General features: G+C 43.3%; 1 protein-coding gene across 1 annotated transcript in view; it reads left to right on the top strand.

The window, feature by feature from the left end:
• The first annotated feature begins 13,691 nt into the window (after positions 1 to 13,691).
• The window catches only part of MMP11 (matrix metallopeptidase 11), a 45,108-nt gene continuing 40,840 nt past the window's right edge, over positions 13,692 to 17,959 (top strand). Inside the window, exon 1 of the mRNA XM_044289772.1 lies at positions 13,692 to 13,873. Coding sequence (XP_044145707.1) covers positions 13,784 to 13,873 — 90 coding nt within the window. The 5' untranslated portion in view covers positions 13,692 to 13,783. The remainder of the gene's footprint in view (positions 13,874 to 17,959) is intronic.

Here is a 17,959-nt window from a genome sequence, read left to right as displayed (position 1 = left end):
TGCAGCAAAGATTATTTAAATAATCGATTAGTTGCCGATAATTTCATCGATTAATCGGGAAAAACACCAAAATGAAAAAAAATGGGGTTTATATGATTTTACTTAAAAAATTATGTTCAAAGGCCATATTAAAACAAATTGTGGATGGCATGTTTTGGGGGGATCTGTGGATGGCGCTGTTATAGGGGATCTGTGGATGGCGCTGTTATAGGGGATCTGTGGATGGCGCTGTTATGGGGGGATCTGTGGATGGCGCTGTTATTGGGGGATCTGTGGATGGCACTGTTATGGAGGGGATCTGTGGATGACACTGTTATGAGGGGGATCTGTGGATGGCGCTGTTATGGGGGGATCTGTGGATGGCGCTGTTATGGGGGGATCTGTGGATGGCGCTGTTATGGGGGATCTGTGGATGGCACTGTTATGAGCAGGGCTGTGGAGTCGGTAGATAAATGCTCCGACTCCGACTCCGACTCCTCAGTATTTTGTACTTCCGACTCCGACTCCGACTCCCCGACTCCGACTCCTCTGTATTTAATATGCGAATGTATTTTATACATTCCTTGAAGGAAAGAAAGAAGTTCTTCTAAGCTCTTCTAGCACAGAGAGGTAGTTGGGCAGAAGCTGCTACCTTCTCCTTTGTGTGCTGATCTTCTGCTGAAGATAGGGCAGTGGGAGGATCCAGGAAGGGACATTTATTTTAAAACATGATTTCCCTAGAATAATCCCATAGTCATGTTTAAAGTTTAAGATAACATTCTGAGTTTACACGTTTTATAGCCTTAGGCCCCATGCACACGGCCGTGTGCGGGCCGTGGAACCGCGGCCTGGATCCCTCCTGAGAGCAGGAGCGCACGGCGTCACTGGTTGCTATGACGCCGTGCGCTCCCTGCTGCCGGCACAGTACAGTAATACACTGGTATAGATCATACCAGTGTATTACTGTACTGTGCCGGCAGCAGGGAGCGCACGGCGTCATAGCAACCAGTGACGCCGTGCGCTCCTGCTCTCAGGAGGGATCCAGGCCGCGGTTCCACGGCCCGCACACGGCCGTGAAACACGGCCCGCACACGGCCGTGAAACACGGCCGTGTGCATGGGGCCTTAGCTGAATGACAGCAGTTTTTCCAATGGTTTACAGCTTCAGTCTTGAACTATTGACCCTCCATTCCCTTCACTTATACAAGTGTCTCTAGTCCTGCAAAACACATATTTACTTAATCCCTTATCAGTGAGAGGCGAGGTAAACCATGGGCATTGTGTTCCCTGTAACATCAGAACACAACACAATGGAAAGTATATGTATTGCCACTCCAAATTGTGCATTGCGTGCCATATAGTGAAGCATATGAAAAGCATGCTTCTTCACATCACTGAACACGTTTGTTTTGCGGTTACATGAGGCATGCATTGGCCTTTATTCTTACAGTAGAGAAGTCATTAATTATAACTGTTTATGAATTCGGACATTTAAACTTGCTTTTTTTTTTTTTTTATTCCAATTTAAATTTAGTAGGAGTCGGAGTCGGAGTCGGTTCATTTTTTGCCGACTCCGACTCCGACTCCAGGTACCCAAAATTGACTCCGACTCCGACTCCTCGACTCCGACTCCGACTCCGACTCCACAGCCCTGGTTATGAGGGGGATCTGTGGATGGCGCTATTATGGGGGGGGATCTGTGGATGGCACTGTTATGGAGGGGATCTGTGGATGACACTGTTATGGAGGGGATCTAATGATGGCACTGTTATGAAGGGGATCTGTGGATGGCACTGTTATGGGGATCTGTGGATGGCACTGTTATGGGGATCTGTGGATGGCACTGTTATAGGGGGGATCTGTGGATTGCGCTGTTATGGGGGGGATCTGCGGATGGCACTGTTATGGGGGAATCTGTGGATGGCACTGTTATGGAAGAGATCTGTGGATAACACTGTTATGGGGGGGTCTGTGGATGGCACTGTTATGGAGGGGATCTATGGATGGCGCTGTTATGGAGGGGATCTGTGGATGGCACTGTTATGGAGGGATCTGTGGATGGCACTGTTATGGAGGGGATCTGTGGATGGCACTGTTATGGAGTAGATCTGTGGATGGCACTGTTATGGGGGGATCTGTGGATGGCACTGTTATGGAGGGGATCTGTGGATGGCACTGTTATGGGGAGGGGGATCTGTGCACTGTTACCTTACAATGAAGCTCCGGTAACAGGCAGAGCGGGCGGCGGCGTAACGTCAGTCACTCACGTGACGCGCCTGCTTCGCCCACTTTATAAATGAAGCAGGCGGAGCAGGCGTGTCACGTGAGTAAGTGACTTTACGCTGCCACCTGCTCTGCCTGTTACTGCAGCTTTGAGGTAAGGTAATAATGATGCGCTGATTTAAAGTTCAAGGGCCCGCAGGCATAGCGCCTGACCGCCCTCTCCCACCCGCATAGCAACGAATCGGCCGATTATTCGATAACGGGATTTGTCAACAACGAATCCCGTTATCGAATATTATCGATAACTTCGATTAATCGTTGCAGCCCTAGTTTCTACCCTGGTGACATATTTGAAATTAAATTCAACATGCTTAATTATTGTTTGTCCTCAAGCAAATGTCAGGAAAGTCAGGCGTCCTAGTCAGTTATGAATTTTACTGAACAAACAATGGCTGACACAGGACCACGGCAAGTGGTAGAAGAGGAAAATCATTGGACGCAGTATAGAGGAGGTGCTGTTAGTATACAAAACCAGCCAAACAATAATTGATATTTCCACACACTCCAAACCAGTGTGGAATATGTTTTTATTGGTTTCTCATCTTTGAAGGGTCAAATATTATATGCAACGAATGTTATCAGTCAGCAGACCTTCTTCAGGCCTTCTGATTGCCCAGACATGAGTAAAGACATGACATGAGGAACACATGGTGATGTTATCAGCTCACCACAGCTGAAAATAGGAACTGGGCACGGACTCAAACATATCCAATACAACAGCAAAGAGTAGCCCCTATGAATACAGCCAGTCCGCTGTTGTAACTCAACACGTTCCAGTAAACTGTTCAGCATCATTCTATCAGTATAGCCAAAGGCCATCCAGACCTGCACTAACCCACAGACTTTCGTCAGAAGTAGTTTCAACCAAGACAAAATTCTTTGTTGTTTTATTAGACTAATTTCATCCTATTCAGATGGGGTCCTGTGTACAAACAGGCACCTTTACTGGAGAATTTATGGAGCTGACTCAGCCGCTTTGGAGAGATCTTTAGCCTCAGAGTTGGTGGCTCTACTATGTAATGAATTTACACTAAGCAATTACAGTGTCTACAGTGGAAAATATATACTCAGCATTTTATAAATATATATGAAAAAGAAAACCAGTTCAGCACATAGTGAGTAGGGAAGTCATATGACATTGTTGTGAACTACAACATCCTAATGCGCAGGTGCATGCTGCCATGGCTAGAAACACGAAGAAAAAAATGTAAGTGTGGGCTTAGCATGCATGTTGGTACCTGCATTCCCTGGATTTAATGGAGGCCATTATGGCACCAAAAATGGTCAAAGGCAGAGTGGACCCAGCATGCATGTGGAACCTGCAATCCCTGAATTTTATGGCGGCCAGTATGGCACATACCAGGCAGTATTTAGTGTTAGGTCCCCGTCTTATAGAGATCGCTTTGACGTTTGGCAGACGGCCCAAATAATTTTGTACAAAATGTATTTGCCAAGAATCTCAAATGTACAAAATATCCGTAGCATTAGCACCAGAATGTTTTCTATAACTATGGCATTATTGTATGCCATTTGTGTTTGCAGAGTGCTGCTGCACTGTTGTGAACTACACACAACCACAGACGGTATGTGCTTTCTATGACTGGGCTTCTTAGTACATAAGGCTAGTTGCACACTAGTGTCAGAGATCCGGCAGGCTGTTCCTGGAGGGAGATCAGGAGCTGTTCTGTGATAAATCTGACCTTTGGCCATTTCTGTCACTGTTTTGTCCAATCTGTGATTTTTATTCTTAAAAGGCTGATCAAAGTCTATTATGATTTCGGCATGATACATTTTTATGTATAATAATCACCGGTCAGCACTGCGGTTCTAATGGTAGCATGGTGGTGCACGTGTCCAAGGGCTGGCGTCCCGGATAACAGTCATGAAGAAAGGACCGGCACTCACATGAAGTAGCTTTTAAGATGCTTGATTTATTTGTCACGTATCAGTGACGCGTTTCGGCACCGAACACGCCTTCATCAGACTGCACTCTGATGAAGGCACACTGTGCCAAAACGCTTCACTAATATGTGACAAATAAATCAAGCATCTTAAAAGCTACTTCATGTGAGTGCCGGTCCTTTCTTCATTACATTTTTTATGTAGTCTTCAGACATACGGTACTGTTTTAGGCTACTTTCACAATTGCGATTTGGGTGGATCCATCATGGATCTGCAAAAACGGATCCGTTACAATAATACAACTGCATGCATCCGTCATGAACGTATCCGTTTGTATTATCTGTAACATAGCCAAAACGGATCCGTCATGAACTCCATTGTAAGTCAATGGGAGACGGATCCGTTTTCAATTGTGCCAGATTGTGTCAGAGAAAAAGGATCCATACCCATTGACTTACATTGTGTGTCAGGACGGATCCATTTGGCTCAGTTTCGTTAAGTGGACACTAAAACACTGCAGGCAGCGTTTTGGTGTCCGCCTCCAGAGCGGAATGGAGACGGATCAGAGGCAAACTGATGCATTCTGAGCGGATCCTTTTCCATTCAGAATGCATTAGGGCAAAACTGATCCGTTTTGGACCGCTTGTGAGAGCCCTGAACGGATCTCACAAACTGAAAGCCAAAACGCTAGTGTGGAAGTAGCCTTATACAGTGTTCCTAACTTTATGGAATACATTTTAGACATATCTTTGGAATGCGTTTCTCTAATTACAGGTAGAAGTCTGCCTATATGATAATTCTTATCTGATGCAGCAGTTGAGAATGCTATAATTGTAAATTATGGACAAAAAGACTTGACATTTCAGTGTTGGCACCTTTCTGTGTATCTGATATCAGAATCTGAGAACTCAAGTCGATATAAGATTCTTAATGCAAGAATTAAGCCTAGGCGAACATTCTTCTTTCTCAGTGATCAGTTTAACCGTATAATTTAATTATTATGGCATGTGAGTGGCAATCTGGCACCTACTTGGTGAAAAACACGGATCCGCAAAATACTTAGTTGTGTGTATATGCCCTTGAACTGTATTTTAAAATCTATAGAGCAGATCTACCAAGTAAGAAGATGGAGCTTAAACTTTGTAATATGCATATGTACGGTGCCTTGAAAAAGTATTCATTCCCCTTGAACTTTTGCACTTTATTTTTTTACGATCTGAATGTCTGGTAGAGACAAACCCCAAAAGACTTGCAGCTGTAATTACAGCAAACAGTGGCCCTACAGGGGAGATTGAATACAAACGCACACCACACTATTTAGATTATTATTTATTAAAACTTTTGAAAACCATATATAATTTTCTTCTCACTTCACACATACTTGCGACTTTGTGTTGGTCTATCACATAAAATCCCAATAAAATACATTTAAGGGCTCTTGCACATGACCGTATGTATTTTGCGGTCCGCAAAAAACAGATCTGGAAAAAATACGTATGACGTCCGTGTGCGTTTCGTATTTTGCGGAACGGAACAGCTGTCCCCTAATAGAACACTATTATCCTCGTCCGTAATGCAGACAATAATAGGAAATGTTCTATTTTTTTGCGGAAATACGGACATACGGAAATGCACACGGAGTAACTTCAGTTTTTTTTGTGGACCCCTTGAAATGAATGGTTCCGCATACTGTCCGCAAAAGAAAACGGAACGGACACGGAAAGAAAATATGTTCATGTGCATGAGCCCTAAGTTTGTGAATGTAACGTGAAAAAATTTGGAAGTCCAACGGATATGAAAACTTTTTCAAGACACTAGTTTTGCTATAGGAAGTGGCTACAAACGAGAGGATGCAAGGACGTGTTCACTGGCACCAACAATTCTGCTGTAACGTGCAAATTTGACTGCTCTCAAATATGTGCAGAATTTTTTTATGGCGTCTATCCTTGCTGGTAGTTTTTTTTTATAATTATTATTAAAATAGGCGGTAGACCTGTTTAATTCAGGAATAATGAATGAATAAAATAAATGAAGCAGCTTGCCTGTTCCATCAGTTCACTCGCTCATAGAATGCAGGCGAAGAAGAGAACTGACAAAAGCTTATCTCAAGCCTAATATATCAATTTCTAATGACCTAATAGAACAAAAATAAATGTCTAATCATTATTACTACCTTTTTATAATTTAAACAACATATCAGGCCCTCTTTAAACTGCAGATTATAGGGGTTCTCTGGGAACAATCTTAAAAAAAGAGGTAGGCAGAAACCGTTAAAAATCAAAAACCTTCGACTTGATTACGCAAATTACTGGTCTCCAAGTGACCCCATCTCCCACCGGCTTTCTCAGAGGTGATTCAAGTCCTGAACGCTACGTGTAGATATGAGAAACTCCTCCCTGACTCAGTGTTGAACTTGACCCTTAGGGATAAAACTTGGTCCCCTTGGACATTGCATTCTCAATACAAGCCATGAATAAACACTATACTCATGAGTTTGGTTAGGATGCTGTGTTGCTCAATTGACCTCCCACTTCTCTTCCCCTTCCCCTTGAATTTTATGTTTTATACCCTAATAATGGAACATAAGTTCATTGTTATTCCGGTTACTGCTCCGCAACCTGACTGATTGTTACTTCTTTGAGGCTCGCTGAGGGTCCTGTGCCTCACCCTCATATAATCATATAGTTTATAGTGTAATAACAGTTCTTTATCCTTCAGTACGCTTTGTGCTGTAATTTCTGTTACTGTACCATTTATACGCTTTATTATTAAATTAATAAAAATGATTATTCATAAAAATCTAAACGATTACTTCTTTCCACCGATCACCCGCTGCTGCTGATCTAACTCCGCTCTTGTCCCTGCTGTCCTCTACTTCCCTTTCCTGGCTTGAAAAATGCCCACTCAGACTGGGAAACCCCTTTGAATATTGTGCAGTACAGATTGGCTACTTATCAACGTCTCTAAGGCTGGGTTCACACGGGCGAGATTTCCGCGCGGGTGCAATGCGTGAAGTGAACACATTGCACCCGCACTGAATCCGGACCCATTCACTTCTATGGGGCTGTGCAAATGAGCTGTGATTTTCACGCATTACTTGTGCGTTGCGTGACAATCGCAGCATGCTCTTTATTGTGCGTTTATCACGCAACGCAGGCCCCATAGAAGTGAATGGGGTTGCGTGAAAATCGCAAGCAAGTGCGGATGCGGTGCGATTTTCACGCATGGTTGCTAAGATGACAGTCTATTCACTGTATTATTTTCCCTTATAACATGGTTATAAGGGAAAATAATAGCATTCTTTAATACAGAATGCTTAGTAGAAGGTCAAATGAGGGTGAAAAAAAATATATATATTAACTCACCTCCTCCTCTTGATCGCGTAGTTGCTGATCTCTTCTTACTTGTTTAATCATGAGCTGCCGGCTAAAGGACCTGTGGTGACGTCACATCACTTATCACATGGTCCAATCACATGATCCATCACCATGATGATGGACCATGTGATTAGACCATGTGATGAGCTCAGTGACGTCACCACAGGTCCTTTGACAGGTCCTGAAGAAAGAACAGGAGACCAGCAGCTACGCTATTAATTGGAGGAGGTGAGTTCATTTTTATTTTATTTTTTAACCCTCAATTGACCTTGTACTAAGCATTCTGTATTAAACAATGCTATTATTTTCCCTTATAACCAGGTTATAAGGGAAAATAATTACATCTACACAACACCGAACCCAAACCTGAACTTCAGTGAAGAAGTTCGGGTCTGGGTACCACATTCAGTTTTTTATCACGCACGTGCAAAACGCATTGCACCCGCGCAATAAAAACGGACTGCAATTGGGTACCTACTCGCGCAGGTTTGCCGCAATGCATCCGGGACGCATCCTGAGCCAAAACGTGACGCCGGTGTGAACCCAGCCTAATAGGTACAACCTCTGTTCTAATGGCCAATTTATAACAACATTCACCAAGCATAAGCAACAGAAGTCCCTGTAACCACATAAGGGTGTATTCATAGATTGTGGTTGAGAGTGCTTAAAACCACACCAAAACTACATCTGAAAAACTACACACAGTTTTGCTGCAGTTTTTTGACATGGTAACTTGCTTTTACAGTTGAGCATGTAAAACATTTTACAGCTACTAGTGTTTTTCTTTTTTTTTTGGGGGGGGGGGATTCTTTTTCGATAATTAAAACAAATTCAATAGTTTACTGCCTAAAAAAGATTGCACATGGAGTTTGACCTAATTATGGATTCTGTGCATTTATGCTGTCCTATAAACACAGGCAGTTTTATGCTGCTGAGAGTGGCAGCCTGTATTCTGCTGAAGGATGTGATGGGCAGGAATTTTTTATTCAATGCAGCCTTCTATGCTTCCTGTAATGCCCCTACTAATTCCAAAAAGAACGTTAGGGAATTTCTGTTTAAGCAATATCCTGTTGTGTTAGCTTAGGTTTAGTGAAGATGAAAATGTTTTCGGGACATCTGTTTGTGATGGATGTATTTATGTTATAGTGAAACCCACGTGTCCGGAGAATGACACACACATAGACCTGCACATAGGCATGGTGGTCTGTAAACACGTGCACAAGCAGGTGTCAGGTGAATGGACACCTGGTGTTTGAATCTGCGCTATGTTTTCTTTCAGGCCGGATTCTTTTTATGGACCTCAAAAGGATACGTTTTAGTCTGTCTCCTTCAGGAACATGTATCAGTCTGAATGAATTCCTACAGCTAGGTGTGAGTCTGTTTGTTTGTACATAGGATGCAGCTGAGTGTCTGCAGTGATGGATGAACCTTCTGAACTTCTCTTAGGGCACTTTCACACTTGCGTTTTGGCTTTCCGTTTCTGAGATCCGCCATTGCCTCTCACAAGCGGTCCAAAACGGATCAGCTTTGCCCTAATGCATTCTGAATGGAAAAGGATCTGCTCAGAATCCATAAGTTTGCCTCCGTTCAGTCTCCATTCCACCCTGGAGGAAGGCACCAAAAGGCTGACTGCAGCGTTTTGCTGTCCGCTTGACTAAACTGAGCCAAACACATCCGTCCTGGCACACAATGTAAGTCAATGGGGAAGGATCTGTTTTCTCTGACACAATCTGGCACAATAGAAAAGGGATCCGTCTCCCATTGACTTTCAATGGAGTTCATGACGGATCCGTCTTGGCTATGTTACAGATATTACAAACGGATCCGTTCATGACAGCTGCATGCGGTTGTATTGTTGTAACAGATCCGTTTTTGCAGATCCATGACGGATCCGCCCAAAACGCGTAAGATGCATGATCTTAAATCGGACCCGTCACCTCTTCTGATATGCCCATTTTAGTAAATAACTATTCAATGTGTTATAGTTCTGGAGGATTTATTCTTATGCCTCTGTGTTGGGCATTCCTCTCTTGTTCCTGCTAGAACAGGCATGCTCAACCTGCAACATGACGGATCGGCCCAAAACGCGAGTGCGAAAGTAGCCTTACCTGTGAGGATATATTCACACATAGCAGATTTGTTGCGGCGGAAAATTAAATCTCTGCATCACACTGGCTTCTGCAGCATGAGCATGGATTTCTGCAAACCCCTTCAGATGAATGGGACAATCGCAGAACTTTCACAAATAAATCCAAGGGTTCTCATACACAGGGAGATTTTTTTGCACCTGCTTTATTTCTGTAAAACACCAGGAGCAGATTTTAGCCAGTAGGGTGGCGAAACGCGCGTTGGGGCATAGGCATCACTTTTGCCTCGGGTACTTCGCTCATCATGGGTAATTAACAATGTTATTTACAGCAATGGTTGTGTGGTTTGTGGGTTTACCATTGGGCCATAATATAGGATCTGGTGACTGGATATTTGTCTGACAGACCACTTGTTGCCCCAAACCACCTGCATGCAGTTGTATTTTCTCTGTATGTTCATTGACATATTCACTGCGGCCACATGTTGTTGTATTTTGCACTAGTGTTTATTGCAGCTCCCTTTTTATACACACTTTGACATGCGGACCCTTTGATCTATTTTGTGCCATTTTTTGACTGGACATGGTTCCGGCCTGATATTGGTCCCCATTCATCATGTGTATATTTCAGTTGTACCATCAATTATTATCCTTTTGCACAGACATAGGGCCAGATTTATCATTAGCTCAGGTCAGAATAATGGAGTGAAAAAGTCCCCAAAAAGTCCCAAACGCTAAAACTGCGCACAAATTTGCGACTTTTTTCTGCTCTGCACTATGCTCGCCAGTTTTCTGAAAGTGGGCGTGTTTTCTTATGTAAATGAATCTCTAGACAGATTTACTATTGGGACTATTTAAAAAGTCGCAAAAAAGTCTCAATTTCACTCCAGTGAGGACCATGCTTATCTTATGAGACTTTTTAATAGAACATGCGACTTTCTCATAAAAACGTGCGACTTTTTCGTAAAGATGTGCGACTTTTGTAAAGCTGCTTACTGACGGATGAACTGCTACTGTGAAACCACTTTTATTACAGTCTTAAAGGGCCGATCATAAATCTGACTTGGCTAAAACTGACTTTAGACATATGTGAAAGTGGAGTGAGCTGTCAGAGTCATGATAAATCTGGCCCATAGTGTTTCGCATTCACACTGTGCATTGTGGGAGCGATCTATACATGTTTTACCCGGGATATTTTACATCATTATTATATTCAGCTAAGTACCTGTGCGATTCCCTCTATCAGGGGTATCAGGAGTGAGGAGATCTAGTTATCTCCTTCCCCTTTTTCTTCTGTTTTCACCTTGTCCATAATTTTTTTGTAATAATAAAGATTTATGCTATAGTACATGAGCATATTTTGGTTATATTCATGGGGGCTATTGGGTTGGTTTGGGTAGGCGTTGCATATTGTATGTCTAGGCCCCTCTGTTATTTACATTGATTTATCTGAGGTACATGTCGGTTGTAGTATTCTTATCTCAGACATTGATGGCATATTGCTAGGAAGTGAGGGAGAGTGCACGACGCAACCACGGCCGCCCTTCATTCTTTGCTATGGGAGTTCCAAAAGTCGCATAGCAGTAAATGGAGAGGTGGCCGTGCATGTGTGGTGCACGCCAGGCAAAATTTGTGTGTAGGGACCCTAAAAAAGGCTAGGGCTGAGGTGCAGCTCTTTCCTGGTGTAAAATAATCTTCATGTAAAAAAATCGGGAATAGATTAATTGTACATTATTATATTACTCAATTTTGAAATATGACACAACATTCGGAGTACAAAGTATAGCTTCTGCTTCGGCAGAGATTCGTGCCTACCGGCCTTGGTGTTATGTATCTAGTCCTGCTCTCAGGACAGGATATTGGGTAGCGTTCAACTTTATGGCAAGAGCAGTCAAGTTGGTCATTCATGGCTCCAAATTTGCAGCTTCAAGGGTAAATCTTGCCACTGTATGATGCTTCTTTTTTCCTATTTCTCACAGTGCCTGCTGGAAGAGAAGAAGAAAGATTCTGGCTACCTGCAGCCCCTGTTAGGTGGAGCTCGCCGCATATGGATATCTACAGTTATTATTGGTGTCAATGAATTTATGCCATTGTAAATTATAGCTCTAAAACTGGCTTATGCGCAAAAAGAAGCCAAGGCAGAACTCAAGTATCCGTGTTATTAACCCATGTGATACCAGCAACGTTTCAGCTCACTCCATGGAGCCTTTATCAAGCCATAATCAAGCGCATAGACTGCTAGAAGATGTGCTAAATTTATTACAGGGCGTGAGCCTCTTAATACATTTGGTGCATTTTAATCCAGCATACTTACAGTGGCGTCGGAGATGCCAGTCTCAGTAAATCTGCTCAAATCTGACAGTCCTCTCCTAGTGGCAGTCCCAACCAAATGCTATGTGTAACTACATGCCGTTCAGCTAGGGGCCAACTCTCACCACAGGCTCCATAGCACTCAGGTATGCTGGTATTATCATATTACACTGTACATGGTAATCTTTGTCTGTGTGATAATTCTAAGTTATGGGAGTACTGTATACAGCACAGTCCATTTGTTGCGAAAATGTCTGCTACTGAAAATCAGTTCTGTTCATCTGAATGGGCTTGATTACTTCTGTAATATAAATGGAACAGCTGCATATATTTCTGCAGTAAATCTGCTGTGTGAATATACACTAAAAGGACTGCTTGCTGCTTGACTTATTTCAATGAGGCACCTCTCCAACATACTCAGGTTCTGCGGGGGAAGGGGATGTCTAATCAGGGCCATAACTATAATTCATAGTGTTCCATAGTAAAATAAGATGGGGCCCCCACCACCTAGTGGAAGAAAATTAAAACTGCAGCATAAGTAGCAATAATTATAACCATGTATAATAGCACCACATATCAGAAAACCCACATTATAGCAAAATAAGGCTACTTTCACATCTGCGTCTTTATTGGATCCTTCATGGATCAGCAAAACCACTTCCATTAGGATAATGCAACAAACTGCATCCGTTATGAATGGATCCGGTTGTATTATCTCTAAAATAGCCATGACGCATCCATCGCTAAAACCATTGTAAGTCAATGGATACCAGATCCGTTTCCTTTTGTGCTCCGTATCCCATGATGCACTCAAAAACGCTGTGTGCATCATGGGAACGCAACATTCTGGTGCACTCCGTTCTGTTCATTTCCGTTTTGTCCCCATTGACAATGAACGGGGACAAAACTAAAGCGTTTTCCTCAAGTATTAAAATCCTATGACGGGTCTCAATACCGGAAAGGAAAAGCGAAGATGTGAAAGTAGCCTTAGACGCCATGCTGTTATTCCCCACAAAAAGGTACCTTGTTCTTGCACCTGATTGGGCCCCCTCAACCTCTGGGCTATAGTTATGCCCATGGATCTAAACATGATAGTCAGTCCATGGAAAGCCCTGACAATAAATCAATGTCTTGTTACACGCAGTGTTTCTTGTATTTCCCTATGCTAACTTTCAAACTACTGGTTGGGAGAAGTTACTTGTTGGAATAAAGAGTCCATAATGACAAGAGGTGATTTCCTCCTGTGGCCAACCGGTTTTATAAATATACAATTGGACGTACTGTATATATTCTGTAGCTGTTAAGTAAATCCATAAATATTCTTGGTGTTGATAGCAAATTCAGTGGTCCAATATCTAGTGAGTATCTTGATAGTTCCTGAAATTCCATCAAAGATTTCTGTGCTACCCTTGTGTTATTAAGTATCTGGAGCCCCCACGTTACAGGAACACATCACAGTGTAAACTTTCAGTAAGTCTTTAAGACTTCTTTCTTCATTTATATTTTTTGTTTATTGGAAGGAGATTATGCATCTGCCTCCTCCTCTCCAAATGAACCCCTCTCCTTAGTCAACCCCTCTGTCTCCCTCTCCTTCCCAAACATTTAGCACGTGATGCTGTTCAGATGTGTCACTTCAGGCCATAAAAGTGAAGAGAGAGAACAAAAGGCACCGAGGAGTATAAATCCCCGGCAGGGATTCTCTGCTCACTGACACAGGCACCAGGCAGCTCCTCCACACAGAGGAGAGAACCAGCCAAAGAAGAAAAGAAAGACAAAGAAAGGACAAAGGGTCTGCTGCACATACAGAAGCACTACCTCCAGCAGACCACCTGTGCCCTACCCTGAGGATGCATCTCCTCATTATCCTACCTGCCCTGTGCCTACTAGGGGCACAAACAGCACCTTTACCTCAGAGGAACTCCAAGCAGAAAAGCCAGGTGAGCTACAGATCTACAAGTTACTTTCTCCACTTTTATGTCCTTCAGTCTTTATTCCCTCATGTGCTCAGTATGGGAGCGAATGCATTGGCACAATTCACGTCTGTAGGATGAGTTAATCCTTGGTGCTATGTGCTGAGACAGCAGTTTATTTGCATGAGTTGTCTTCTTGCCCTTGTACGTTTTGTTCTAGATTATCTTGGTATAGTAGGCATTCTCACATATCCAAATCTATCCAGAAATATTATGTCAGCACTGTCTCGGGCATCTGTTGCACTTCATGTTTGTACTGGCAGATTCTCCTGAATGGATGGCATGGGGGATTAGTAGTTGGCAGAGCTGTACCTTTCCTGAAAATGCCCTGCAATATCTGCAATATTTACCACGCCACCCATAGTACAGTCCGACACCCTATGTAGGTGGCAATAGGTGCCAAGGGTGCTCCGTTGTGCAACTTTGATTATAGAAAGGTGTACGTCTGTCCTGCACATGTTTCCACCTGGGAAGAATGTGCTGCAGGCCTTTAGCAGTTCAAGGGGGAGGATTTTCTGATTGGGTGAGTGTGACAGCCACAGGATGACTCTGGCAGACCCTGTTTGTATAAGGGACGTCGTGTTTCTGTGCTGTCAGCTGCCTGGGATTTGGAATCTGCAGGCTGGCGGTTTTTCTATATCAGGGTAAAGCACATTTATGTAATGACGGCTTGTAGCACGTACAGAAAGTAGTATTTCAGCTGTACATCTTTATGCCACCATATAACTTGGCCATGTGATGAATGTTGTCACCAAGCCGGTTGACTTGTATAATGTATCAGCCCATACTTAAAGAATATGAAAGATTATTTGAAGCTTACACAGCAGGAGTCGGAGCATTTAATATTGCCTACCGTCATTACATTACATGTGGTTGTGTGTGCCAAGGCTCTGTCTAGAACAAAGGACGGCACCTTGATGCCTATGAAGTCCAGTAAGCAGAGAAGTAGCCGTGGGAGGAGACACAACACCAGCCTGATGGAATGGGCTGGACCAATTGCCAGGACAAAGAGAATAGTCCTCTGCTAAAGTGCGGTATAGCGGTACCCAGGACTGCTGTGTCACCGCCTGCAAGTCCTTGACATTTCTGTCACTGCCTAGAAAGTAGAACACCAGTTGGCAATGTGGTGCCGGCAAGAGGAGCCAAAGCAGAACTTAGCCAGATGGATTCTGCTTCTTGTTCAGAGTTATTTCCGATCTTTTGAAATGTTTATCCCCTGTATAAACAGGATCTAAAAACATTGCACAGATTGAACGCTCAGTGCCGAGGATTAGAAAGGCGAGGGTGACGGCGAGAGGACAAAGTTATGTTAAAGGGTACAGCTCTAATATAAAAGAAAAAAAATGGCTGCAAACAAAGCTAGAAGATTTTAATGACTTTGTGGTCTGCTGGAATAACTAGTATTAGTAGAGGTATGCAATAGTGAATGGTAATGTAGTTAAATTGTCAGAAAATTCACAGATAAACCAGACACAAAGCCTTGTAGGGCTAGCTCAGCAGAATGTAATGATACCTTTCACTAAGCTATCTGTTACATCATTCTGGAGAAAGTGAACTTTAATCTATATGCAAATGAGCAGTTAAGTGCACTGTGGGCAGGTCCAAGCTACTGATTGCACCCTTGCTCCTCTTTCTTCCTCTGCCTGCCCCTCCCTCTCCTTCTTCCCTGCACAGTCATCTCCCTGGCCCTGTCAACCTGGCCACCCATATACATGGATGATCAGCTTGGCCGAGCATGCATGTGTTTCTCAATGGGGAAAGTGGAATAAGCAGCTTCCGGGCATTAGCTCTACCAGGAGGTTATCTCCTGTAAGAACAAAGAATCAGGTCCCTGCCGGATTATTACAGAATGAGAAGGAAAGGAATGAGACTGAACTACATAAGTTTTATCAACCAGTTGGAGAACACAGCTAATTTGGGGAAAGTAAGATATCTACTGTTAAGGTGAATTTACACGGCACGATTTTGGGACAGATTATTGGGAACGAACGCTCTTTCACGACCATCTGTCCATCTAAATGTGCAGCTGATCAACAGATGAACGAGTGAAACGCTCATTCATCAGGTGATCCTGTCATTCATGCAGGTATGTCATTCATCATTTCTGGACAGCAGATTGTGCGGTCTAAGCATCAATCTGTTGTCCAGAAACAGTGATTCTGTGTGGGGACAAGGGATCACTATAGCAATCCCTCGTCCTTATACTCTGAAGGAGAGGTAAATGCATCGGTCTCCTTCACTCAACGAGCAGCTGACTGTCAGAAAAGAACGCTTCCTTCCTGACAATTGGCTGTAACATCGGGACGTGTAAACCCGCTTCTAGTTTGATCTATTGTCGCACCTGCATGTATTTGTCTGTGAGGTAGTATTACTGGTAGTGGCAGGGGCCGTGACTCTGTTTATTATTCCTATTATGTTGTTTAGAGTATTTAAAGGGCACCCTTAAAGCGTCCAGTTCCGATATTGATGACTAGAGATGAGCGAATTTCACGGACCATAAAGAGACATTCCATTATTCATGCAGTCATAATAGAAGTCTATGGCCTACATAACGGATTTGTCCCATTTCCGTTATGCAGGGGAGTCCTCAGAATTCATAATGCAATTCTACTTTTACCACAGAACTAAGCGCAAACGAATTTCATAACATGAAATTCGCTCATCCCTATTGAGGACCTATCCCCGCCGTCAGCATTGCAGTGGCGAGCAGGTGTGATTACAACTCCTCCGTTCCTTTCACCTGAATGGGAAGGAGCAGTTGTACTTACACGCTGTAAATACACCTGCTCGCCTCTGCATTGTTGACAGCGTGCACCTGAACAGTGAAGAGAAACCAGCACTCTCACGAGCGCCGCGTTCTCTTCATACAGCTGTGGGGGTGTCGGGAGTTGAACCCCTCCTGATCTGATATTGATGACCTATCCCAAGAATAGGGGTAATCCTCACTATATTAGGGATAGGATAACAGTATGAGGTCTCTGGTGTTCTCATGATAGGCCTAGATAGAGAGGCCACAGAAGACCAATGTACTTATCAATGTCACTCATCCCCTACCCTCTCTGGTCGGAGTGAATGGTCTGATGTAGAAAGTCAAGCGAGGCTGTTTGCTGTGCTAAAAGTCCAAACAAAGGAAGAGGTTCAAGAGCTAGGACGGGAGGTAGATTACATGTAGTGACTTCCAAAAATTATATCCAGAAAATTAATCACCCTTCTATTGTAAAAAAAAGAAAAGAAAAACATGGCATATTCACATATAGGCTGTTGATATGTGTTTAAAAAAATGATGGTAGAGTCCCTTTAAAGAGCAGTTTCTTGGTTATATCTATACAAATGAAGGCATATCTGGGCAAAGTATGACACTATTTAGACACTATTTTCACTATGTGGGCGCCATTATACTGTAGGCACATAGAGAAAAAAAAGAGACAATGCAACAGCACCCTGCATACCAGATAAAGTACAATAATGCCATAGTCACAAAAAATATTCAAGTGCTAATGCTACGCTTATTTACAAAGTGAGATGCTTGGCAAATGCATTTTGTACAAAACTATCTGAGCCCGTCTGCCAAACGTCAAGGCGATCTCTGTAAGACGGGTCCTAACACTAAATACCTATTATGTGCCATAATGGCCGCCATAAAGTTCAGGAAGTGTTGGATCCACATGCATGCTGGGTCCACTCTGCCTTTTACCATTTTTGGTGCCATAATGGCCTCCATTACTTACATGACTAACCCCCTATTTATTTGCATTATACAGTAGGCACAGTATGGCACTATGTGAGTGCAGCGACCAGGCCACAGGGGACAGTGAGTGTAACGATGGTGTGCCGAATGGGGGTAGTAGTTGTACTCACGTTTAGCAGAGCTTCCCTGGTCCGGCTTGCAGTGAAGGGGGAAGACAGCACTAAATCCTCTGGGGCACTCTCTAATGCAGGGAACACCAGCCAGATGGAAGTTGAGGTGCCCTTGATGGTAATGGGTATTTAAGGTGCTTTGGTGGCTGGGCCCCTGTGTTATTCGTGACGCCAGCACCGTAAGGTGCAAATGTT

This window comes from Bufo gargarizans, chromosome 1, assembly GCF_014858855.1.
Source record: "Bufo gargarizans isolate SCDJY-AF-19 chromosome 1, ASM1485885v1, whole genome shotgun sequence".
Lineage (NCBI taxonomy): Eukaryota > Metazoa > Chordata > Amphibia > Anura > Bufonidae > Bufo > Bufo gargarizans.
Note: the sequence above shows the minus strand (reverse complement) of the source record. Positions and strands in the feature narration are given on the sequence as shown.